The following is a 27,083-nucleotide window of genomic DNA, read 5'->3' as shown; positions in this document are numbered from 1 at the left end:
GAAAGAGATAACTGATCATCCAAAGCTTGCTTTTGCCAATTTCCCCTCCCAGTCACAAAGTCATTCCACAGAGAAACAAGGCGATGTTATTAAGCAACACAATTGAAATATTGTTACATAATAAAGTTTATTCCCCCCCACCATATTTTAAGTCACGGTTTCTAGCAAGATGGGCCTTTTTATACCACATCTCAAGAAGATGACTTGGGTATTTCAATGACATTGTTATTTTCCCCACAATCGGTCAATGTGGCTTTTTAAAAAGCATCGTTTTGTTTTATGTTATCCCTTTCCAGTTTATTGGAAGATAGGTGATTATTAACCAAATGAAAAACAACAAAGCTAGTGGACCTGATGGGATACCTGCTGAAATCTTCAAAGTGGGCGGAATTGAACTTACACAACAACTTCACAAGCTCATCGAAAAAATCCGGGAAAGAGAAGAGATCTCAGCCGACTTTAGGGATGCCAAAATTATCAATCTCTTTTTTAAAAGCTGACAGAACTGATTGCGGAAACTCTCGAGGCATCTCTCTGTTAGCTGTAGCTGGAAAAATTCTTGCAAGGATCTTAGCAAACTGTCTCTTAACAATATCCGAGGTGACCCTTCCTGAATCCCAAAATGGTTTTCGGACTTCTAGGGGGACAGTGGACATGATTTTCACAGCTTGGCAGCTTCAAGAAAAATGGAGAGCAAAACCAACCCCTGTATATGGCATTTATTGACCTGACTAAGGCTTTTGACACTGTAAATCGTAATGCCCTGTGGACTATCCTTCTGCAAATTGGCTGCCCAGATAAATTTGTAAACATCATTCAGCTCCTCCATGATAATATGACAGCAACAATCGCAGATAACAATGGCTCTCAAAGTGAACCATTCACAGTGGGATCTGGTGTTAAACAAGGTTGTGTTATTGCCCCACCACTATTCATTCTTTTCATTGCCATGATCCTACACTTTGTCAAAGGGAAACTCCCCACCGGAATAGAAATCATATATTGAACAGATGGAAAGCTCTTCAATCTGAGCAGGCTGAAAGCAAAGAGTAAGGTTACCGTAACTTCCGTCATAGAGCTTCAGTATGCTGATGACAACACTCAGAGGATGACCTCCAAACCATCCTAAATATCTTTGCAGAAGCTTATGAAAACCTTGGCCTATCACTCAACATCTAAAAAGCCAAAGTGCTGCACCAACAAGTACAAAATAACCCCTCTGTAGTGCCACAAATCCAACTTGATGGTGTAACGTTGAAAAATGTCAATCACTTCTCCTACCTAGGTGGTTATCCTTCCACAAGGGCCAACATTGCTGACGAAATCCAGCATAGTCCAGTACACTATATAGTGTGTACACAGCTTTAAAAGCACTCAGATTTATGTAGAGAGCACACAGAGTAGAAGCCTAATTGGCACAGTTTATCTGAAGTGCAGTCCTGCTAAACTTTAAGTAGCCTTAGTTTCCTGGTGCTCACCATCATGACCAAGACCTCTATGCATTCAACTGGGCCGCCACAACACTTATCACAGCTACCCCAACAAGCCAGCAACCTAAGTGGACTACCATCAACCCTTCATCAGCATCCCCTGCATCCACTCCCCTATATACTATGATGCACACCCATTCATTCACATTACTCACACAACCATAATTGGCTGGATGGCAGCCAATACACGCAATCTCAATCCAGGCAAGATAGAAGAAATACTACTGGTGGGTTAACTTAGGAGGTGGTGCACAGCCTGTTCTGGCAAATTAATACTGAGAAATATAACTCTCCTTATGCAGTGCAACAAAAACTGCATCTCACAAATGCATTGGGTTTTAAATTTTACTTCAAACCTGCCCCCCAGTTTACTGAAGTGTTTTAGGCTACGTGTAAAAACCGTAAGAAACATCAAAGCAGGTAGCAACGGGAAAATACATAAATTATTAAATATTAAAAGGTAGATATTAAAAGCAGAGATAATAAAGCAGTATAAATCTGGCGGCAGCAGAAATAACTAGCACAGGCTGTGAAAAAGTTCAGAAAGCTATTAAGCCTCAGTGTTCTAGTTCAAATGACCTTGGGGTTCCAGAAACCCTTTCTATTAATTTATAATGACAGATCTCTGCATAAAACTGACACTGACATATGGGCAGGATCAGACTTCATCCACTGGCCTTCACCAAATATTCACCCAGTAAAGGTTATTCATTTTCCTTTGGACTCTTATCTATCAGTATCACTTCTGCTTTTGCCCTTTCCCCCCATCTCCTCATTCTCTCATCCCTAGCCCAAAGTGGGCCTCCCACCTGGAACTGCACATCTAAATCTCTTCACTGCTGTCAGGAGGAAGGCGAAGCTTGCTGTTGATAATGCCTCCTTATACTATAGCTGCTATACCAAGACCATCTCAATAAAGGATTTGCCTCCACTGTCAGAGGCATTATACCTCTGCATGCCTGTTGCTAGGATTCAGAGGTGGGAACAGTGCCATTGCACTCAGGTCCTCCTTGCGGGACTCCCAAAAACACCTGGATAGACACTGTGGGAAGAGGATACTGGACTAGATGGACTTTAGGCCTGATGCAGCAAAACTCTTCTTGTCTTTTAGCATTCCCATTCTGCAGGTGGCTGAATCTTAATACAGAAAGGCAGGTCCCTTGCTAAAATCTTCCTGGTCCTTTCTGAATTTGAAATTTTCAGTCATAAATATTTCTTTGGCTGCTTTTTCTATTTGTTCTGCTGGATGCCATTCTCTGTTGCTGATTTTATTCTGTCTCCTATTGTATTTTGGTTAACCGCCCAGAGGACTTTGTCATTAGGTAGTATATAAATATTGGAAATAATTAAATAATAAATAGAACCAAAAGCTACATTACTCTGAAAACCACAGTCCTCTAAAAAGAATTATACCTTTTTATTTTAGGTGTATGTATACCAGGCCTCCCTAATCAAAGTTCTTATTTAAAAACATTGAACACACAACAGTACAATGGTGCACACACACACGCCCCAGTTCTCCAGTGCTTCGACAAATGCCACTCTGCAGCTGGAGCTCCTGGCCTGGGATGGATTGTTGAAACAACCAGATGTTAGTCCCTCACTGGGTTTCTTAAGCTGCTGCTGCTGCTGCTTTTGACTCTCACAGGATCTAGTGCCAGTGGCAGATGCAGGAAGTGCTGGGAGAGCAAAAGCATTAAAAGCCTCCCCACCAGTCCTCAGGTGTTCCAGCTGCAACTTTGCGGCTGAATCTCTGGGCCGCAGCAAGTCTCCTAGGAAATAATCCTGGCTCAGAAATGGCTGGATGTTAAGTCCCTCAGGGTCAGGACTTTCTCAATGGGTCTTATGGTAACACTGATGGTACGCCCTGACATAGCACCGATGTGGTGCTATGGGCAACAACGTCATGCGACTTTCTGGCACACATACTTGCACATTCTCTTACCCAACTCACAGTGGTGTCCTGTATAGCCAGTTTTGCACAAGCACAGGAAAGTGGCAATTCGATCTTTACACAAGCCTCCGTTCAGACACGGCTGAGATCTGCATTCATCAATTTCTGTAACAGAGAGGGGAGAGATGACCATCTAGCTGTAATGGAAGACCATAAAAGCCCTGAAAGAGACACAGACACACCCACCCCACCCTTATGTACCAGGGCATGTGGATTGGAGCAGCCTACACATTAGGAAAGGTGCATGTTAGAAACAACCCCTCCCACTGCAGCATGGGAACCGGGGATAACAGGAACCAGAGGTGCAAACACAAATCTAGTCACACAGTAAGCACCACTAGTCAGGGGCAACATGCTGCCCGTTAGCTGCTGGTCAAGAGGGGTTGCTTCCCTTTCACAGTATGGGCTATGTCAGCTTTGCCCAGCTTGCACCTATTGTTCTTTTATAATGGCTTATCTGGATCATCATTTGCTTAAGCTTGAGAAGTGCTATGGTTTCCCCAAGAGGATTTCCTCTCTCCTTTTATCAACTACATGTCCCAGACTTCCAAGATACACAAGAACACTAGAACTCCAGAATAATCACAGGAACCAAAACTGGCACTGGTCTGGTTCCACTTTGTCTTCTCACAAGAACAATAGGCAGGTATCAGACACTGAAGAGTACAATACTATAAAAGGTAAAGGGACCCCTGACCATTAGGTCCAGTCGTGGCCAACTCTGGGGTTGCGGCGCTCATCTCGCTTTACTGGCCGAGGGAGCCGGCGTACAGCTTCTGGGTAATGTGGCCAGCATGACTAAGCCGCTTCTGGCAAACCAGAGCAGCACACGGAAACGCCATTTACCTTCCCGCCAGAGCGGTATCTATTTATCTACTTGCACTTTGACGTGTTTTCGAACTGCTAGGTTGGCAGGAGCAGGGACCGAGCAACGGGAGCTCACCCCGTCGCAAGGATTCGAACTGCCGATCTTCTGATCAGCAAGTCCTAGGCTCTGTGGTTTAACCCACAGCGCCACCCGCGTCCCTACAGTACTATAGTTCTGATGAAATATTAAAGTCACCAGAAACTGTTGCTTGAAGTTGAGAAGGACCTGATCACTCACTCACTCACTCACTCACTCACTCACTCACTCATTCAAACACAAAATCAAGTTACCGTTACACTCTGGAGGGTCACTCCAGACGCCTTGTGTTCTGCATACTCTGGGGTTATTCTGGGGACTGAGAACATAACCCAGATCACACTGGTATTCTGCCAGAGAGCCCAGCTTAGTGGAGTTAAATGCCACCTGGGCATGCTTCACCTCCTTGGGGGTACCACAGTCTACCTCTATAAGGAAAAGAAAGAGTGGGGGATGGGTGGAAGAAGAAACGTTATAGAGCAATGCATTTGTTATATACTGTATTTTTCGCCCTCTAGGACGCACTTTTTCCCCTCCAAAAATGAAGGGGAAATGTGTGTGCGTCCTATGGGGCGAATGCAGGCTTTCGCTGAAGCCTGGAGAGCGAGGGGGGGTCAGTGCGCACCGACCCCTTTTGCTCTCCAGGCTTCAGGAAGCTATCCGCTAGCCGTGGGAGACGCAGCTCTCCCACGGCTAGCGGAGAGCTTGCCTGCACCCAGAAGCTTGGGGTGCGCTGAGCTCAGCACGCCCCAAGCTTTGGGCTTCGCGCAGCCCTCTGCTAGCCGTGGGAGAGTCGCGCGGCTCTCCCATGGCTAGCGGAGACCTTGCTGGCACCCAGAAGCTTGGGGCGCGCTGAACTCAGCATGCCCCAAGCTTCGGGCTTCGCGCAGTGCTCCGCTAGCCGCGGGAGAGCTGCGGGAAGTCACGTGGCTCTCCCACGGCTAGCAGAGACCTTGCCGGCACCCAGAAGCTTGGGGCGCGCTGAACTCAGCATGCCCCAAGCTTCGGGCTTCGCGCAGCGCTCCGCTAGCCGCGGGAGAGCTGCGGGAAGTCACGCGGCTCTCCCACGGCTAGCAGAGACCTTGCCGGCACCCAGAAGCTTGGGGCGCGCTGAGCTCAGCACGCCCCAAGCTTCGGGCTTCGCGCAGCGCTCCGCTAGCCGTGGGAAGTCGCGCGGCTCTCCCACGGCTAGCGGATAGCAGCCTGTTCTGGGGGCTGGGATCGGGGGAAGCTCGGGCTTCCCCCGCCCCAGCCCCGCACCTGGGGGAAAATAATTTTTTTTCTTTATTTCCCCCCAAAAAACTAGGTGCGTCCTATGGGCCGGTGCATCCTATGGGGCGAAAAATACGGTAGTCTATGAGCTGCACAATTAACACTGATGTAAATAAGGGCTCTGCCCTGATGAGAGCACTGGGGATAGTGAAGGCCTAGTTCTTCACACAGAACCTAAGAGGACATTCCCTTTTGTGTGAGCGATTTGCTGAGTTACGTTAAAAAAGTTCTCATGCTGTGGCCTGCCTTGATCAGAGAAGCAAAAATTGCAATGCCAGCCTCTAAAATTAATGTCGCCAGGGCAAGCCTTCAGTGGTTAGCATCATTTGTTCCAAGAGACACTGCTCTTAGCTCCCAAATGCAGTTTGTGGTCCTGCAAATAATTAGCATGAGCTGCAAGTTCCAACCTGCCTTACGCAGACACTGCCTTACACAAATTTCACAGAAGCTGAAATTTTCAGACAGAACTTCCAAAAACCTCCGGAAGCAGTCCAGAACATTAGCTGAATGGTTTTGCTTTTTAAAAGAATTGAAAATGACGGCATGGCCCATTGTACTAGGGCAGATGACATATCACAACTGACTATGGGGCATTGCCTTTCTATGTGTTTACCTGATTGGCAGTGCCTTCCTGTGTAGCCAGCTGGGCATGTGCACAAATAGCTGTTGCCAAGATCCTGACAAGTGGCTCCGTTTTCACATGGATGCAGGAGGCAAGGAGAAGGAGCTGTGAAAGCAGAGCCCAGCCCACCAATACAAAATTGTTCCATTTAGTATTCCAAACACAGCTTACAAAAGCACCTTTAAAAAATGAAACAACATGTGACAGTAACACAAATGATTTCTAACCCTAGTAATGCAGTCACACTGCAGGATATTTTACACCACCAACACCAGAGACTTAACTCTGTGTTACACTAACTGCTCGGCTTGCATCAATGTTGGAATTTTGAATTTTGGATTTCCTCCAGGACTGCAGCATATGAGATGGGGAGATTTAATTCTTCCCTCACCAGCTGCTATTCCAGTGAAAATAATCCCCCATGCTCCAGTTAGTAATGGAGTGGGGAAACTTCTATTGGTACCAATGGAGGGTGGAAGCTCCTTTTGGTGCCAATGGAAGTTGTCGACCCCCTATCACTAAAGGCAGCATAGGGAGAGGGGATTTCTATTGGGATCACAGAAGGGAAGGAGAAGATTAAACCTCCTCTCCTAAAGAACTGTAGAATCAATGGAAATCGCCCATTCCACTGTGCTTATGATTAATTTTTAGAAGTTCAGTGACTTAGCTGCAAGGCACACAATTATCACAACCTGTAGTTATGCCACCCAAGCAACTATGTTCTGAGCATCCAGCTATGGTTCAGCCTAGACCACTGATCAGTACTTTTGATTGCTGTTCAGGATAAATCCAGCTCCTAATTTCATATCATGCCTGGCATCAAGCTTACTTTTTACCTCTACAATGGAAAGCAATCAAATCTTCAACACTTTGCTCAAATCTGCAATATAAACAATACATTCATTCATTCATTTAGTTGAGTATTTCTAAATAGGGATTTCAGTAAATTCTAACTCCTTGGAGATCCAACATCCTGACCCCAGCCTATTGAGATCAAGCAGGCTCCTTCACTGTACTCTTCCAGCACCTGCATAAAGCATTCTTGTTCAGGCAAGCCTACCCAGATGCTCAGAAAGTTGAGGTACTCTTAATCTGTTTTAATATTTTAACTTTTGTATGTTTTGAAAGTAGGGTTCTGAACTTTTATTGACTTTGCTGCTATATCTTTTGTAAACCACTCTGAGGTTTCACAACCAAGTGGTGTGTAAGTTTTATGAAGTAAATAAAGAAAACAACAGTGTTGGACTGGATGGCTACTAGCCATTATGAGTTGTGCTCAGGTTCGGCCTGTGTGCTTCCTATAGGCATCTGGTTGGCTGCTGTGAGATGAAGAAGCTGATTGGCCTAATCCATCAGGCTCTTCTTATGTTCTTAAACTCTCTTAGGTTGCCAAAAGGAGACCCCGTCTGATGGCTTTACCCTCTGGGGAGAGAAACCATACCTGCTGCCTAATGTCAATAGGCCTCTGGCTTAGTCATTGCCCGAAGGGCATGCCTTTTCTTTCACATGTGCTGCTCACATGTGGAAGACCCCTCCAATCCCATAACTACATTTGGAACTCCCCCCTTCTCAATTGTTTTTTGGTGCTCCTCTTTCAACAAACCTCCAAAATGGAGATCTCGAACCCAGTTAACATCCATGTGGGATGTGCTGCTACAGTTGCTTTAAAATGTGTGTGCAACTGTTTCACAAATATATATTTCAACACTGCAAATGCCTCATGGGAAGCGATTCATAAATGAAATAAATAATACACTAATACCTATCTCGCAGTGTCGCCCGGAATATCCTGGGAGGCAGTCACATTTGTACTTGCCGATATAGTGGAAACAGGTCCCCCCATTATGACAAGGCCCTGAGGCACAGGGGTCAGGCTTGCCTGTGAAAACAGAAGGTCCAGGTTACATAGCAAACAATTCCCTAACACCTCCCAAGAAGTCCCTTTACGTCCCCATCCCCTCGGCTAAAATTGCGGCAGAGCATGCAGTGGAGATACCTATCTCACAGTGCTTCCCCGTGAAGCGGTATGGACAGGTGCAGTGGTATTCTCCATCCGATTCTTTACACGTCCCTCCATTGCGGCAGGGCCCAGAACTGCACAGCTTTGGTTTTGCTGGGAAGGGAAAAAAGCATCCGTACTTGTTACAAGCCCCTTTAAAAGACAGGTGGAAGGAGGAGTTCCACTCAATGGGCCTCTAGCCCTTTTGCCAGGTTAAACTGTGTCCCTGTCACCTTCCCTGACCAATCCAATGAAATAGGACTGGCAGCAGATCCACGGCAGGCAAAATAAAAGCACTTCCACATAAAGCGCAATTAATTTTTATTGAATTTGCTTCCAAAGCAGGAGTCCTGATGTCTGCATCAGCTTAAGTTTTGCACATCACCATTGCTTGGTCTCACAGTTATGTCAACTAAAAGTGTTGCTCAACTGGAACAGACTAATAGCAACTGAAAGTGGTGTTTATTTGCAATAGATTGCTATGTCATTTTTTCTGCCTTACAATGTATGCTGAATATAATTTTGGTGTTTAGAAGCTGTTTTTTCCGAATGTTTGGCAACTGGAAGTGCTAGTTTGTCGGCACCAGGCTATTAAGCTATATACATTTCTATTTTTTACCGTGTTCAGAATTGTTTTACTGCAAGGTTTCCCAAACTTGCGTCTCCAGCTGTTTTTGGACTACAACTCCCATCATCCTTAGCTAGCAGGACTTGGGGTCAGGGATGATGGGAATTGTAGTCCAAAAACAGCTGGAGACCCAGGTTTGGAAACCCTGTTTTACTGCATTGCTGTTATTGTGTAGAAGAATACATTTTAGTAAAACCTGAAGGTTTTTGGTTTTTTGTTTGTCTTGGCTTCTCACAATGTCTTTTTGACCTGAGAGAGAACCATGCCCTGGACCAGCCACGGTAGAGAAAAGGAGGGGAAGAACATTACCTGCAGTCAATTCCATCACCCTGCACTAGGAAAAAAATGATAGTGTGTCCTATTTATAGCATCAAAGTAGGATTTGGAAAGGCAGCTTCTGTTCTTCCATTCAGGGTTGGCAAATACCTTTCTCACAGTGCCTGCCGACGAAGCCTCGGGTACATTCACAGGTGTAGGAGTCATCTTGAGCTTCACATGATCCGCCATTCAGACAAGGATCCGAGTCACAAGGAGAGGGTGGCTCAGCTGCAAAAGCAGACATGGCCTCACATGGGCTGATGCTAAATAAAAACCCCACCTGCCCCACGGAAAGGAGCTCAATTAAATGACATGGAAAAAAGGACACACATCTTTGAATTAATAAGCCCAGGGGTCCTCTAGCCCACAACTCCTTGTTTCTTAGGATATTTATTTATGGGGATCTTCCTAGTGCCTGCAAACAAGCTACAAACAAACAAGCTACACAATCTCTGTAATAAAAAAAGAGCATGCTTACAGCACTTTTCAGGATACAAACTAAACTTGATGTTAAACGTGCTGCAGGCTTTTAAAAACACAACTAGCATGAGAAGGGTGGGGCTGATTATTATAAGAACTGCAGAAGGCATGGAAGGGAAACTTAGCCCCTGCTTGCAGTCCTGAAGATCATCTCTCCTCTGAAGCAAATACTTACTTTGGAAAGAAATCTCCTACTGACACCAATGGGGGGATTTCTTGCCAATGCAAATACCATTTTCAGAGGAGGGATTTTCCTTGGGACTGCCGTGGGACGGGCGGTGGTGGTGGTGAGTTTCTCATGCATACATGCTGCGATTCCAATAATGATCAATCCCTGTATCCAGTGCAGACGCAGTTACTTTTATGTGCAGTTTGGCCCAAAGAGATTCCCAGTCTTATCTCATTTACCAGGGAAGGAACGATTTGCTCAGGGACTTCAACCTGGATCTGATTTGCATATGGAGAGTAAGAGGTAACAGAAGAAGATATGAATTGCTCATGCATCCCCTTCTCACATGCAGTTTCACCACGGCATTCAGAACTAACATTCTATCAACTGCATTGCACCTTCCCAAGTCTTTATTGCATTCAAAGAAACTGCTTCATTTATGTTGCAGGGTATGGACCCTACCTAGTATTCACAACTCCGAGTGGGTTCTGGATTAGTTTCTCTGGTATGCAATACTGGGCATTCTCCCACCACCTTGATCCTCAGATTCAAAGCCCATTTTCATGTGCCCAGACTCCCTATCCTACTTACTGTGGTTTGTGCCGTAATCCGTATGGCACACACAAAGGTAATTGCCACCGTACTCCATACAGTAGCCTCCATCTGGGCACTGGGTGTTCATATTGCAAGGTGTTGCGGTCACTTCTGCAGTGGTGGGGAGGAAACAAACACACAGCAGTTCCCTGTCATGCAGCTCAGTACCATGCAGGCGAGCTTTATTTAAAAATACCCCAACAGTTAAAGAAACATTTTGGGGTGACGCCTGCATTAAGAAACACACACAAGCAAAACCAGCAGATACATGGATCTGAAGGCACTTTCCCTTAAAATAGCTTTTATGCCATGTTTCCAAATTGCTTTTAACTTTGAGAGGATTTTACACTGGGGAGGCTAAATTTTTTACTCTGGCGGCTACACTGCCCCATTGCAACCCCTCTGGGGGCCACATGCCTATAGTGACTGTGGCCCGAAAGTGTGTATAGACATCCCACATTCTCACACAAACATGCAAAGAGCCCCGTCTCCGCTCCTCAGCTGATCCTTGCAGTGTGCATGTATATTTTACTCACCATTGCAGTGCTGAGCTGGGCAAAGAGGTTTACTTCTCTGTGCCCAACCCAGTACTCCAAGGAAGAAGAAAACTGAGTCCTCTATGCTTTTCAGGTGATGATCAGAAGAGCAGAGAGGGTCATGCAATGTTATCCACTGTCTCTGACTTAGATTTTTTTGGGGGGGGGGCACTGGGGTGTAACCTGTGGAAACATGGCTGGCTTGAAAAAGATTCAGCTGGAATATCTCTAGATGGGAGGTTGAAACTGAGCATGTCAAGTGTAACAGGGATACACTCAAAATCAAGACAGTTATCCTTGTCAGTGAGAATCTTCAGAGTCATCTTGATGAATTGGTAAGTGAAAAAGAGCTGGATTTCCATAAGGAAAGTACTATAGGAGTTGCCTTTTTCTGTCTAAGGTAGAAACAAAGGCTAGACATGGACAATATTATTTAAGAGTGTTGAAAGTGGTTTGGGAGAAATATCATTTCCTGTGGTATACTTGGTGGATTGTATTTTTTTGTCCCACTGCTGTCTCTGATCCAACAGGTTTTGCAAAACTCACTTACCACAAGCCAGGAATGGGGAAATCAGCCCCCCTCCAGATGTTGCTGGACTTTAAAAAAAAAGGTAAAGGACCCCTGGACGGTTAAGTCCAGTCAAAGGTGACTATGAGGTTGCGGCACTCGTCTCGCTTTAAGGCCGATGGAGCCGGCGTTTGTCCACAGACAGCTTTCCAGTCATGTGGCCAACATGACTAAACTGCTACTGGTGCAACAGAACACTGTGACAGAAGCCAGAGCACATGGAAACGCCATAGCAGTACCTATTTATCTACTTGCACTGGCATGCTTTTGAACTGCTAGGTTGGCAGAAGCTGGGACAGAGCAATGGGAGCTCACTCTGTTGCGGTGATTCGAACGCCGACCTTCTGATCAGCAAGCCCAAGAGGCTCAGTGGTTTATACCACAGTGCCACCATGTCCCACTGGACTACAACTCTCATCACCCCTGACCACTGGCCATGCTAGCTGGGCTAATCAAAGCTGGAGTCCAACAGCATATGGACTATGTCCCTGCCATAAGTAAAAGTGGTATGAGTGTATACACAAGCAACAACTTAATTTTCAACCTGCCTTAAGCTGTCTGAAAAATGCTCATCTATCTCCAAAGCAAGAGCTCATTGGTGGAGAGCTTTACTGAGCTACAGAAACCAGTAATCAGAAGGTGGACAGAATAGCCTATCAGTAGCTATTAACAACATTCCTACCAAATTCACAGAGAAGACCAAAATATCCTGGAGGGCACTGGCATATGGTGACGTTTCCATCCAGACACTTCCCCCCGTTCCGACACTCGCAGTCCTCTGAGAGCTCTGCAAAAAGCCAAAGGGGGTGGGGGCGGGGGCGGGGGGGGGGGGGACTAATGAAGCTCATCTGTGCCAGCAAAAGCTCAAGCTACTGAGGCCTTCACAACCCCCACCAGTAACCAACAGAGTGTTGTTCAGGCTGCTGTGGGGAGGGATCTGGATTAGGTTTGGCTACAAGTGTTGTGGTGACAGAACCTTTACTCTCTTTCTCATGACCTCAGATATTTACCTTAATTAACACCCAAGAGACTGCAAATTACAAACCAGCTGCTGCTGCTCCCCACTGGAGTCATCAAGCTCCACCTTTCAAAGGCTCCCTTGTGGTCCTATCTGTGCTCTGTTCAGTGACTCTAATGAGCCTCATTGCTTCTTGTAAGAGACGTACCTCACACTCAACCCATTTCCCCTCTCCTTCTGGAGAATGACATGAGCCAGTGTTTCCTTGCATGGGGTCACTGCCTCCAAATGGAAGATTGCAAAAAAGACTTATAGGGGCAAGTGGGGTGGGGAACAGGAAGACGTAGTGATAGGATGGAGAAAATTGCAGCTCCCACAATACTGCAGAGCGTGTAATAAATTTAGCACAGGAGACTCTCCATTAAATGAAGTACCACCTGGCCACGCTGCGGTGCATTAGCAATTGCAACAGCGTGATGGAAGTCAGAGGGCGGCCATTCTCTATATAGACTGGGAAAGGGCTGTTATAGGACCTGAATCATCAAAAGAAGAGCTTGCTACACACAAGCGTGAAAAAAAGAAAGGTATGAGCCCGGATAGCTCAGTTGGTTAGACCATGGTGCTGATAACACCAAGGTTGCAGGTTCGATCCCTGTATGGACCAGCTGCATATTCCTGCATTGCAGGGGGTTGGACTAGATGATCCTCAGGGTCCCTTCCAACTCTACAGTTCTATGATTCTATGATTCTATGGTTCTATGAGAACCTCTGACTTTGTTGAATATGGTCCCACAGTTAGGGGCTGATGTAAACAACCCATTTTGACCTAATGGAAACCAAAGGACTGCCATCTTTTGGAGCACTTGTTGGCTCTGGGAACTTGCCAAGATCACAGGCCTCTTTGCTCTTGAAAATAGTGTTTGTGTAGTTCAGGTTAAGTCATTATATTGGCATTACGTTGAGAGTTTCTAGCACTGGTTAACATGTCCTTCCCCTACTGGCAATTTGTGGTGGGATGTCCGTGCCATCATCACTACATGCAAGTGGCCATGTATATATTTTAGTGTCCAACCACACATAATTCTCCATATTTCCCCTAAGAGGTGTTTTCGTTTTTTGTTTTTTGGTGGTGGGGTTTCATTTTACCCAAAGCAACAGTGAGAAGCCAGAGTCTGAATCAGACATGCTTATTATGGTGGGGAACACTTATCTCTTCCACGCATGCCTGTTTCTTAATAACTTGCCTCCACTGGGAAGCCTAAACTGAACTCCATCCCTGGCTGAGTGTAAAGGCATTTTCTCACACCCCTGTAAACTGAAAGTGAGAAAAGCTATGAACACTCACCAGCACCACTTCCACCTTCCCACCTCTGTTTTGATATTATTTTAATTTGCTTTTCTGCTACCGTTGTGTTTATAAACCAAAAACCAAACAACCAATTCTCAATATAATGGCTCCCCTGTCCATATGAACCTTCATGCTAGACTGCAACTTCCTATAGGTGCTTTGGGTAAAGCACCCCTCCCTGCAAAGGGAATGCATAGTTTGTATACAGACTGGGGTACACTTACTGTCTTCGCAGTCGGTGCCTGTGTATCCTTCCGCACACTCACACACATATCCTTGGCTGCTTTCAAGGCAAGTGCCTTCATTCTGACATGGATTGGACATGCAGGCACTGGGCATTCTGGGCCCACCTACAAAATATTTGCGAGAGATCAACAACATGAGGAAAGAGGGGAAATGCCAGGTTAATATTGCACAAAGAAAAAGGGCTAGGTGTTCTTCAAACACATGAATTATTACTCTGAAGGAGGATGGGGTTCAGTTGTTCTCCATGTATACAGTGGAGAAGATAATGGGGTGCAAACTGCAGCTCAAAGGACTTTGGTTGGATATCAGGAAAAGCGTCCTAACTGCATAGTTGCTAGGGTGTTTTGGAATTTTCAGTAGTGGAAGCCTGCAAAAGAATCTTAGATAAATACATGACTTGATTAATTTGAGTAGACCTGATCCAAAAGTAGCTGAAAAATTTCATAAAACAACTTAAAACCCTAAATCGAAGGGTGCACATTTACGAAAATGAGGGTGAAGAGGTTTTTTCAATGAATCTACTATAGCAGGGATAGGGAACCAGTTTCCCCTATATTATTAGATTCCATTTCCCATCAGCCTCGGCCTTATGGGAACAGTCAGGGATAGTGAGAGTTGTGGCTCAACAATAACTGAAGAGCCACAGGTTTGCCATCCCTGATTTAGACAATCTCTCTGAGGTGATGTGGGGTCATCGTGCTCACCATATTGACAGTTGTTCCCATAGTAGCCTGGAGAGCATGTGCAGATGTAGCGCCCTGGGCGGATATAGTTGCACGTCTGTCGGTTCCTGCAGTTCCTGCCCTCACAGGCTGAAGGATCTAGAGCGGAGAAGAGTAGGGAGCCTCAGTACAGCCCAACGCAGCTGAATAACTATACACAACAATAAGTACAGGGCTGGGCCTAAGGAGAGAGTCTGACAGAGTAAAGAAAGAGAGGCTCAGAGCAAAGAGTCCGCCACTGAGAGGAATCTGGCTATGTGGGGAGGAGAAGGAGGGTGCCACCACGCAGTTATGAAATCAGGGCACCTGTTTCACAGCGCTGTCCTGTGAATGGCGCCACACACACACAGGTGTAATTGTCCACTAGGTCCATACATCGCCCACCGTTCAGGCATGGGTTGGAATCACATTCGTTTATTTCTGCGAAGAAGAAACAACAACAAAAAGATCAACAACTGACCACAACTGCAGGCCTAGCCATGTTTAAAACAAATATAGGTCTCTGCATATATTAAGGGTTGTCATTCATGAGGATGGAGGTAGAAATAGAGCTGGGAATCACTGTTGTGAAGCTTCCCCATGGTATCATAAGTCTACTCAATGGAAGAGAGCAAAGAATCCCATGCGTGTGCAGAAAAAGACATGCTTGCTGCTGGACTGTGGACGTGTGTACATAGGCTCTTTGCGGTCCAGCCTCTGATAGTAGAATCCCCTTGACTTACCTTGGAACATCTTCCAAATTCCTCTTTTTGTCTGCTTGACTGGTGGCCTAAATGTGTTCATTGTTAGCTCACCTGTCTCACAATCTTCTCCTGTAAAACCTGGCTGGCAAAGGCACACAGCTGTTCTGTTGGCCACTTGGCATTCCCCGCCATTCTGGCACTCTTTGGCTTCACATGGAGACTCCTCTGTAGTGTTTTAGAACAAGAAATGGAGCTCAAATTAGAACACAAAAGATTTGCCCATTCCATTGATACAAACAAGCATGTGTGGTGTGGTTTCCTCCCAAGGCTGCTGCATGGGTGCTTCAGACAAGGGTCTTAGTTTGTCCCTTTCCCAGACATGCTTCTCCTGCTTTCAGAATTAGTAGCATTTCTTGGCTCTAACACCATAGGTAGTGAGAAGCTATGTGGGGTCTGGGAAATGGCAGAATATAGGAAGTTATGGTCTCTCAAAGCTCAAGTGCCTTCCTTAGGCATTTGATTCAATTACAGCTCTCTTCAGACTCTGTGCAAGAAAAAATGATGCTGCAAAAAGCCAATTTCTGGTAACAACCGCCTTCTATCAATCTGTTGTACACCTTATAGTTTGCAGTCAATGGCTCTTGCAAGGTTGGAAAAATGCAACTGAACTTCTGAAACCAGATAAATTTGGAGTGTTCTCATAATATTGGGGAGGATGGTGATGCCTGCAGCAGCCACAAAGACTCCTTTTAGTGGCCATTTACATGCCAAATTTATGTCCATCTTTCCCTACCTCCTTGCCAAGTGAATAGCACACCGTGAAGTGCATTGCATGGTTACTTTCTTAACAATCAACAGGCAAATGAATCAATCGCTTGACTTGATTTGCCTCCAAGGAATGCTCTGGTTTGGGAAAGGGCAAGCCAGACAGGAGCCCCTGAACAAGGCATTCTGTTTAGAGGTGTTGTCTGGGCAGTGGTTCAGGTATGCTGCATGGTTAATTCAGCCACAGGTATAGCTGTGTGGGACGGGGACACACACACACGAACTTCCACGTACAAAACCTGATCACATCTACCTCTTTGCTTTTCTCCAGCCATAGTATACTTCTGTCCTATGCAGGCTGTGGAAACGTATGTTCTGTTCTTCTGGGGAATGATTGTGCATATATGTGTTGCAGAAAGGCACCTGTACCTTTTGCACCAAGGTCTCCCATCCCCAGACCTGAATAAAAAACTATTGTGACTGCACACTAGCCACCCTCTAGTACTTGGAAGGACGCTGGCACTAGGATTAAAGGGAGGGGGCAACACCTAAACATACACCATTTTATGATTTGTACAGTCTAACATTTCCTGATTCAGAATGTTTCAGCAGAGAATTAGAAAGACAACTTTCCTGCGTACGGTTCCCACACTCCAACTGCTAACTGCTTTCTATCCCAATTTGTTCCACAAAGTACCATAGTTTGAGCAGGCCATCCCTAACTTCAGCCCCACCCCCAGACTAGAACTGAAATAAAGAGGTACTGGCAGTGCTTTCTTCTTCTTCAGGGGGTACTCAAGGTCACGCAGTACTGGCACCTCTTTTTGTTGTTGTTGTTTAAAAGTGTGGCACTTACTGTAACAACTTCGTGGCGAGTACTGGCACCTATTTTTCTAGAAAAAAGTACTGGGTACTGGTACTGGAATGCCTTTATAAACACTTTGTCCACCTAGACCTGCCTGTAAGCTGTTATCTGATTTCCCTGTCCTTTTGCAATTACACAATGTTTCTCACCAACTTCACACGTGGCTCCTTTAAATCCTGGTGGACACCAGCAACTGAAGCTGTTGATGCCATCGATGCAGGAGGCTTTGTTCTGACATGGGCTGGAAGCGCACTCATCCACATCTGGAAGGTAATAGGAAGGAAGCGAAAAAGTAGGGTGTGCTCTCATACATTCAATCGAAACACTTCACATGCATTACCATCTGTAATTAACCAGGCATGTCTACTATGGATACATCATTCCCAGAAGTGTGGATTGCATGCAAAGGCAGAAAACAAACCCTTCCTTTATATGTTTTTGATTATGCTAAGATGCTTTGGGTTATATACCCTTTTCTCTGGCGACAGCCTGAATGCCTCTGTAGAGGATTATAGGAGTTGAGAGGCTAGAAATGACTTCCCTAAGGTCAACAGGTTTAACTTTCTAACACTGCAGTAGCTATTAGCATTAATTATGGCAGCAGTCACCAGGGGCACTTCCAGACTATTGCTATTTTTGAATGACATGTAATCTCATACCAACAAATTCAGATGGTGAAATTATATTTTATTTGGAGGTCTTGTGCAAAAAGCCCACTTTCCCAAAGCTTAAACTTTTTGTCACATGGAAAGTGACAGAAAAACACACTGCAAAGTGTGGGATAATACTTTCTTTGACATGTCATCTAACCTCCCTGAAAACAAATCAGAACAAATGCTTATTAACTAGCCAACATCATCTAATCTTCTTGCAAACAAATCAAGCAGAGAACTCAGCAAAGAGGTTTTCTAGAAGTGTCCCAGGACTTCATTAAATGAAAGCTTTAGTGTGTTCCTCGTTCACCCTGACACTTCAGCAGAGAAGTACTGTAACTGGCTAATTTAATAATGACAATATGCCAAAGACAAACATAGGTCAGTTCTCATGGGCATTCAGTTCTTCAAGAATGGGACAGCTACAGCAAGGAATGGAGCAGCTGCAGGTGGGCAATAATAAACCAACAAGAGAAACATGAATTAAAATATTAGCAAACGAAGAAGCCTTATACCAGTGGTGGGGAACATCAGAGGCCAAAGGAAGCTTTCCAGGCATCTCTGTCTGGCCTGCAGAATTCTACCCAGTCCACACTCACTGGAAAATCTCACTGAAAGGGGTGGGGTGGGGGGCAGAACCTTCCCATTTCACCTCAAGTGGTGAAACAGGATGGGCAGCCCCTGAGAAAAGGACAGCCAAAATGATTAAGGGGATTGGAGCAAAACTCATATGAAGAAAGGTTACTACATTTGGGGCTTTTTAGTTTATAAAAAAGAAAAATAAGGAGGGCACATGACAGAGGTATATAAAAATATACATGCTGAAGTTTTCTCCATCTCTCATAATACTGGAACACAAGGTCAGCCAATGAAGCTGAAGAAATTCAGGATAGACGAACGCTATGGAATTAGCTACCACAAAGTCTGGCGATGGCCAACTTGGATTGTTTCAAAAAGACAAGTTCATGTAAGGTAAGGCTATCAGTGGGTTATAGTCGTGATGGCTATTTATCCCCAATATCAGAGGCAGTACGTCTCTGGATTTCACAGTTGAGGACCATGTCCTCCATATGGGTTTCTCATAAGCATCTACTTGGTCACTGTGAAAACAGAATACTGGATTAGATGGGCCTTTGGTCTGATCTGGCAAGGTTCTTCTTGAGCTCATTGAAGCCCCTCAATAGAAGACTGTGAGCAAAGTATGAGCAAGACTCACCAATATGGCATCGCTTTCCAGTGAAGCCAGCCAGACAAGAACAGGTGTAGGAGGGGTTCCCTGTGATGCAGTCCTCAATACACTTCCCTCCATTCAGACAAGGGCGGAGTGTCAGGCACACCGATGCTGCACAAAGAAGCAAACCCAGTGTTCAATAAATGATAGCATAGCTAGAGAACTACTAGAATGTGTTGCAGCAACAATAACATTGAACTGATCCAGCTTCCATTATCCCTGCGGCCTTCGGCCCCTGTTTGCTCTGTAATTAACACACTGGGCTCATGGATGGAAGTGCCACATTCCAATTCAAATTAGCACGTCCACATTTAAACTGGATTGAAATTTTGTAGAAGTTATAGTACGATCTCAAAATATTTTGAATACTGTATATTACATTTGTTTCCATTTGTTTGTTTGTGAGTGTGTGTGTGTTGCTCTCTGCTGTTCGTGTCAAGTCTTTTGTTTGCTCTCTAAACATCTTACATTATCATTTTGACCATCAAATGTCAAATTAATCCTCAATTAAAGGCAAACTATTAGGAGTTCACAAAGAGAAAATGTTAATGATTGTACCAGTATTCCTTTCTGCTTAGAAATTCTGAACAGAGTTCAAACATGCAACAATTTAGGCCAGCTCTGTGTCCCACTGCGCACACCCCATAACATGCATTCTGCAAATACATGCTCTTTGCCTTTAGGAAAGTTACAATATTTTGGTGACAAAACCAAGAATCAAGAGCTGGGTAAATGCCAGCAACATTCTATAACTCTTTGACCAAAAAATTAAAGTGTGTGTGTGTGAATGCATGCTTAAAAATAAGGTTAGATCTTCAAGAACCAATGGTAAGCAAAGGCAAAATGGTTTGGGAAACAGTCAGATAGCAAACCACTTGATTTCCCAAGATGGGGCAATCTCAGGGGGTGAAATATAGCCCCAGAGAGCTGTAGAGAGGCGCATAGCCTTAATATAGGCAGATTAGTCAAGTCTTGGTCTCAGAGTCAGAAGAGAGCTCATGTGAGCCTAAGATCTGGTAAAGTCTGGGTATATGTTTTTGTTTGGAAATATGTGCCAATGTTGGGGAATTGTTGTGACAAGAAACTGGGCACTACTGTTACTCTCACATTGCATACACCAATAGCCAATTTGAGGAAGACTATTACAGTATACATGTAATACATATTGTATTTAGGCTCCTCACCAATTTGTAGAGAGGTATTTTATGAGCCCTGTGGAACAGATTTGCAAATGGCAACATTTCTAGTAGAACCTAGCAGCATCTTCCTTCTGCAGTCCAAAGAAGCAAATGGTGGCAGAGACATCTCTACTAGGATTACACTAACTGATCACAGAGCTGAAATGTGATATTTTATGCATTTTAAAGCCTCTCCACATTTGAGCATTAAAGGTAAAGTAATCCACTTTTTCCTCATGCAGCTGCTGGGTGACCTTGGGCCAGTCACACTTCTCTGAAGTCTCTCAGCCCCACTCACCTCACAGAGTGTTTGTTGTGGGGGAGGAAGGGAAAGGAGATTGTTAGCCGCTTTGAGACTCCTGAAGGGGAGTGAAAGGCGGGATATCAAATCCAAACTCTTCTTCTTCTTCTTCTTCTCATTCAAATTAAACTGGAGGAGTCTGCAGCTACCCATATCTAAATTTGCATACATGGAGAAATTTTGGTCTTTCCTGTTCCTACCTTTCAACTTGTAGGTTCCATTATGCCAATTAAGTACCGACAGGGCACATGCACAGATGCACATGTACCTACCCAGGAAGTGAGCAAAGGCACACGGTCAAGCAATTGTAAATTTGCTTGTGTAGTTTTCTAGCTTTGTGCACATCTGAAGGACCATCATCATCACCCCCCATCCGGAGTGTGCCAGAAATACTGACAAGTGATGCCAGAAAACACAGTAGCGGGTGTGGTAAGGGAACTGGCAGTGATGATTGATTCACCCACCCAAACACACACACACACACACACACACACACACACACACACAAATTGCTGCAACCCCACGTGGAGAAGTTTGGAGCCTGATTTTCCCCAATTTAACAGATTATCCCCATATTGGGTAAATTTAGATTTGCAGGGGGAAAGCATCACGACTGGTATTGTTGGAGGGTAACATCATGTGGACTACACAAATTAAATGAGAACACAAACACACAGTAAACTCTGATGTACACAAGCCCTTAGAGTCTTAAAAGTGTACTTTCTCTCGCAATTTTTTTATTAAGAATTTTCCCATTCTTACAATATTAAATAGCAGATATGCAAAACAGCAACACCACACACACATGCACAGGCAAAACAGCTATAAAGTACTCTGGCAATGAAGAAGTGTATGATACAAAGAAAGTTGGGAGATACATTTGAAATTCCAGTTACTGTTAAAAGGCAAGGCCATCTTTCATATTTTGCTTTTCATTGCATATTATGGTAACACCAAAGTAGCTGAAAACCAAACATGCATGACCTTAACTCGGTCTCATGATTTGAAATTGGCCCACCCCAATTAAACTAGGGCTGCAATCCTACACACACTTAGCTGGGAGTACCCCCAACGGAATTACTTTTGAGTAGACATGTCTAGGATTGCACTTATTTACTCTATGACCAATCAACTCCATGACTGACCAACCATTCAGAGAGCATCTACCATTTAAAGCTTGCAGTTCTAAGCCTGGAGGCCCATTTTACACATAATCCTACATTCATTTATCTCCAGGTTCTCCCCTTGCCTCATTCTAAATCTTGAGCCGGCAGTGGCAAAAGACATCACAGCTCTCCAGCAGCCAGAGACGCGCTCTTGGTTTCATGCAGCAATACAGTCATATCCTCCCAAATTGCAGCTTGAACATGGCTCCTCCACCAGTGCTTCCCATGTCCTGCTGGCCATATTTATGCACAGAGGAAAACAGGGCTTCCACTTGCCCCACCCAAACTACCCCAGCTGCCTTTCTTTCATAAGCGCTGGGATTTTCACAGGGACAAAGAGAAGGGATGGAAGAATTGGTTTGGTTAAATAAACCTAACTGCTGTCCTCTTACTTGTGTTGTTGCAGCCCCCCACTTGCACCTGGGCATCATCGATTCTGAACACCCAGCGCCCGGGGATACCCACATTTGTCGTCATCTCCACGTCGACAATGTCATCAGTGCGGGATCCGGGGATGTTAAAATACCGCTTTCCATCACCGGCATTGAAACCTGCCTAGGAAGAGAAGGGCAGAGAGTGAAACCTCTCGCTGGGGAAAGCAGGGCAGCTGTGGGGATAGGCAAGGGACTTCTCTCTTCCCCCCCAGTGCCCTGCAGAAGAATGGACTGCAAGAACACAAGGAAGGGAAGCATTCCTCTGCATATTGGTTACTGCTACAACCACTTCCCACCTGAAAATTTCCTGCTTTGGATCAGAGGCAGTGCGCCCCCCAGCACAACAACTCTTCCAGTCCCTGATGGGGGGGGGGGGCAGCAGTTTGCTAAGATGGCCCCACTTTGCCTTCCTGGAAAAGAATTCCTTCCAGGACCTGGACGTCTTTTCCCATTCCTTCCCTATCATGCAAGATCTAGGACTATGGTCTGAAGGCCCATGATGCAGCAAACATGCAGGCTTGTGTCTGATCAGTGCCTGAATGGGAGAACCCTATGTATGTATGTAAATAAAATTTTATTGGTATTATAATTTCAACTTCGACAATTATTTTCCATCAAGCAGAATTAAAGATATAAAATATCCAACATAAAAAAGTGAAATAAAAGTAAAGGGAAGCAAAGAAAGAGAAAGAAGAGAAGAAAAAGAAAGAGAAAGAAAAAAGAAAATATCTTTCGGAGGTTCTCTTTAACCTCCTGACTTCCCTCCGTTTCCTTTCCCCTAGGTGCGCCACCTTTATTTCCACAGGAAATAAAAAGAAGTTGGGACATAAATGTAATAAATATATTTATTACATAAATGTAATAAATATATTCAGAATGCAATTTCTTTGAGCAGCCATGTAAACAACCATTTGCCTGATCACCTGTGATGAAGATAATTTATCTGTGGCCAGCATACGAGGAAAGTTTACGGAAGCTGGTTCACTCTTTCTTTACAGGCCATAAATGACTAATGTTCGCTGGCAGTTAGTACACATTTTTGTGGGCGACCAACTTATTTGCAAGGCTGCTTTGAGGCAAGCATTCTTTCTCCAGGGCACCCATCACAATGGAGCCTCGATTTCAGTTGCTTTCAGAACATCTGAGCAGTCAAGGATCCTCGAAGGCATCCTGTAACTGTTTTGCATGTCAGCTATGATTAAAGGTCTTGGCTATGACACATGAGGAACTGTCAGCATTAAAAGGAAAAAGAAAAAAAAGGTGACAGGGAGAGGGATTGGATGATCTACTTATTGCAACCCTTCTCCCAAATGGCTCTTGGCACCATAAAGCCTCAGCAATCCCCACACATCCATGACTCACTTGCTGGAACGCACACAGAACGCTGAGCCTATTTTCATCCTCATTCATCTGCACAGGGTGAATCCAAGAGAATCTTGGACACTCTCGCTCCTTTCCGTGAAACGAGAACAGATTTGCTAGCTCTAGCCAAGCAGAAGCCTTTGCCATGCTGAGCCGTGAGGTGCTCGTGCCGAGGCACTCTATCGCCTTGCGAGTTACAGCAGCACGTTTTTGCAAACTTGGTCACAAGCCTGGTGAAAAACTTTTCAACTTTCTCTCTCTCTCTCTCTCTCTCTCTCTCTCTCTCTCTCTCTCTCTCTCTTGCTTTGGCTGGACTGGGGCAGGGTGTTCCTGAAGCACTGTACAGTATTCCAAAGCATGCGGTTACTGCTCTGTTTACAGTCATAAAAAGCCTGCACTTCTGAATTTCTGGGATTGAAAATGGGTCCATTTCCTTTACACCTGCAATTTCCTGCCTACCGGAGACGCTCAGATGAGAGCCGGCAGCCAGCCAAGCACAGATCATCAATTAGTGGTAAATTCACACATCTGAACAGCCACTAGTTAAAAGAAAGAAAACAGCACACCAGAATTGGGGGGGGGGGGATACCAAAGGGAGGCTGTACTTGCTGCAGCCTCTGCTGGGTGGCTCTTTAAAGAGTCTGAGGTTGTGATGGGAAGGAACCATGAGGTACTGGCCAATGTAAAGAGCTGTGGTTGCTCTATCTCTCTATATGGCTTTGAAGAGAGAGTAAGAGAGAGAAATTGGGGCTGAGGAAATATTGCCTTGCTATTTCAATACTACTGTCTGGAAAAATGCACGCCATGTATTAGAAAGAAGACTTGCTTGCAAGGTGTGACCATGGAGTCTACCTGGGCCGCAATGCCTCCCAGGCCAGCTGAGTCTCCTCCACTGCTGGCATGCATTCCAGTGGTCCAGGTGATGGACTCGTAGTTGAAGATAGTGAAGGACAGCATGCCGTCGGTGATGAGGACTATTTGGAAGGTGTTAACCTGAAAGAGAAAAGAACAGCACCGCAAAAGCCGCAATGAAAATGTCACAATAAACTGCAGAATTAGTTATCAGAGCCAGACTGTTTATCTGGAAAGTCAGCCACAATGGTTCTTAATCCCTTCTCAGACCATAGGACGTGCCTTCTACAGAATTTAACTACAGGAAGAGGTAGAAGGTCTGAGCCTGAATTTTCAGCAAGGGCATTCCAGGTTTTTAATAGTTTTGCCACTCTCCAACATGCTTTCTGTTTGGGCTCTTGTACCTGCTATTATGATTTTTTACTTTTAAAGTTTTAGTCTTTAAAACTCATTCTTTTTGTTACTGGATTGTGTAACAAATCCCCGCCTCACAATGTTTTTTTATCTGTCATGAAGGCTTACATAGCAGAAAGGTGGAATGTAAATGTTTGAAATAAATAAAAGTTTAACTGCTTCAGCAGCTAATTACACATTGTAGTTTGCAACTGTAAAACATGAAATAGAATACAGTGGTACCTCGGGTTAAGTACTTAATTCGTTCCGGAGGTCCGTTCTTAACCTGAAGCACCACTTTAGCTAATGGGGCCTCCCGCTGCCGCCAGAGCACGATTTCTGTTCTCATCCTGAAGCAAAGTTCTTAACCCGAGGTAATATTTCTAGGTTAGCGGAGTCTGTAACCTGAAGTGAATGTAACCTGAAGTATCTGTAACCCGAGGTACCACTGTATACATAGTGCCCTCTGGAAGTTGTTGGGTTACAGCTCTCGTAAGTCCCAGACAGCATGGTCAAGGATTATGTGAGTTGTAATTCGACCACATCGGTTACCCCAATATGCACTATGGAAAATAACCCCCTTATCCAGTACCCAACACCAACATCCTTCGCCACTTACCGGAGAAAGCGAGTTTCCTCCAAAAAAGGTGACCTGGTACCAAGTGGCCACGAATACCCATTGGGCAGAGAACTGCGGGAATTCTGGGAAATATTGCCGGATGTCCTTAGTGGCCCTCATCAAAATGGCTTGGTCCTTAGTTTCCCGGTAATGCACTTGCCCTGCACGCCGGTTATCTACGTCCGCCCAGAAAGCAGCAACCACACGCCGGTCATTGGAGATGGGGAAAGCCACTGGTGTAAACTGAGACACTTCTTTCAAAAAGGAAATGATTCCATTGTTGTTGACCTAGACAGGAGAAAAAAGTGAGGCATGGTGGAAAAGGAAAAAGGGTAAACAATCAGGGGATTTGAATTAAATTGAACTTGTGGGCCCTAACTTTCTGCAGTGGGTAGAAACATTGCTATGCCTGAAGGTTGCTTGTTCTCTTGCATGCCTTCCACTGGTGATTATAAAAAAAGGATGCAGAGACGGCAGAAAAATTCAGGAAGGATCTGCCCCACAAGACAAGCCCACTTTAGAAAGTTTTCTTTTTCTAAGTACGTGTTCCCCCTCCTAGCCTTGTAGATGAGAAACTGTGTGCCAAAAAAATAATCCAGGGAACTGCCTCTCCTTTCAAACACCCCTCCCCCTTCCCACTCTCTCCACCCCTGCCACTTGCTTGCTGCACATGAGGGCTTGAGAGCCATGGCCAAGGGGTTTGAGAAAGGAGGCAGAACAAGTCATGCCCTGTTCTCCTGCCGGAGATGGGCCAAAGGAAGGAGGAACAGCTGAGAAAACTGTGGCAGCCACAGTGATTTGAACAAACAGGGTGCAGTTCGTTTGGGTCACTCACCTCACAAGGCAGCAGGACTTACTATTCACTTCCTCATGTTAAAGAGGCAAAAGGGTTTATTCTGAAGGGACTAGGAGATGGAGGAGGTTATTTATTGCCTCTTTGGTCAAGGTAAAGACACTGGGGTATATATACACAAGCAGCTCTCCTGGAGCAGGAGAGACACCACTCTTAAAATCAAAACCCTTGCGGGCAGGATGTCATCCCTCCTTCCTTACTACGCTGGACTGTTTCACCCCATTTATGCACCATTGTTGATTAATATCATATCCTGAGCCTGCAACATTTGTGACTGATGCAACAGATGCAGGAGGCAGGGTAGTAATAGATAGAATTTTCCACATGAAAAAGGAAGAACCGGGATCAATCTACACATTCAGAGAAGTAATCCAGCAGAGCCCTCATTTGACTTTACAGTTCAGTATGCTAGTGTTGACTGCATATTTGACTGCTTAAAAAACTACCTGGAATGGAATCATATTCCTCAGCCTGCTAAGATTTCAATGGGGCAGGGAGCATTTGATCATGCAATCTCTTGCCTTCATTCTGAACTGCTGCAGTTCAAGAAGGGTGATTATCACATGCATTTTTCTGGGCCCACAGCCAGATCACAGTTGATCGATTTTGGTTATGTCCCAATTGGGTTGGAGGGGCATTTTTTTTGAAGAACCAGATTGAAAAAGGTCTCTTGCTCCTTTTTGCTCCTTCCCTCACTACTGAATGACTCTGATTGTATCATGTGAAGCTGCATCCCTACGGATGCTGGGCTCCAACTTCTATCAGCTCAAGCTGGCATGGTCAATGGCCAGGGGTGATAGGAGCTGCAGTCCAGCAATTTCTGGAAGGCCACAGCTTCCCCACCCCTGCTCTAGGGGCAATTTGCTTTGCAGATGCCTTCATGCAAGGTATTAAGCTTTAACTGCAGCCACTGCAGTCTT

At 45.0% G+C, this 27,083-nt stretch overlaps 1 protein-coding gene across 2 annotated transcripts in view; it reads right to left on the bottom strand.

Moving 5' to 3' along the window:
* Window positions 1-27,083, bottom strand: part of SNED1 (sushi, nidogen and EGF like domains 1) — a 75,351-nt gene that overhangs the window by 22,161 nt on the left and 26,107 nt on the right. Inside the window, exons 2-18 of one of the 2 annotated variants that reach the window (XM_028730979.2) lie at window positions 25,311-25,598; window positions 24,299-24,439; window positions 22,043-22,205; window positions 18,991-19,116; window positions 17,271-17,384; window positions 15,603-15,716; window positions 15,115-15,228; window positions 14,791-14,907; window positions 14,065-14,190; window positions 12,217-12,321; window positions 10,428-10,541; window positions 9,296-9,415; window positions 8,239-8,355; window positions 8,005-8,121; window positions 6,234-6,347; window positions 4,603-4,776; window positions 3,436-3,549 (exon numbers count right to left, since the gene is read on the bottom strand). In XM_028730979.2, coding sequence (XP_028586812.2) covers window positions 3,436-3,549; window positions 4,603-4,776; window positions 6,234-6,347; window positions 8,005-8,121; window positions 8,239-8,355; window positions 9,296-9,415; window positions 10,428-10,541; window positions 12,217-12,321; window positions 14,065-14,190; window positions 14,791-14,907; window positions 15,115-15,228; window positions 15,603-15,716; window positions 17,271-17,384; window positions 18,991-19,116; window positions 22,043-22,205; window positions 24,299-24,439; window positions 25,311-25,598 — 2,278 coding nt within the window. Of the gene's footprint in view, window positions 1-3,435; window positions 3,550-4,602; window positions 4,777-6,233; window positions 6,348-8,004; window positions 8,122-8,238; window positions 8,356-9,295; window positions 9,416-10,427; window positions 10,542-12,216; window positions 12,322-14,064; window positions 14,191-14,790; window positions 14,908-15,114; window positions 15,229-15,602; window positions 15,717-17,270; window positions 17,385-18,990; window positions 19,117-22,042; window positions 22,206-24,268; window positions 24,440-25,310; window positions 25,599-27,083 lie in introns of those variants that run through there. The other variant, XM_077929957.1, reaches the window with a different exon arrangement.

Source organism: Podarcis muralis, chromosome 6 (genome assembly GCF_964188315.1).
Source record: "Podarcis muralis chromosome 6, rPodMur119.hap1.1, whole genome shotgun sequence".
NCBI lineage: Eukaryota > Metazoa > Chordata > Lepidosauria > Squamata > Lacertidae > Podarcis > Podarcis muralis.
Note: the sequence above shows the minus strand (reverse complement) of the source record. Positions and strands in the feature narration are given on the sequence as shown.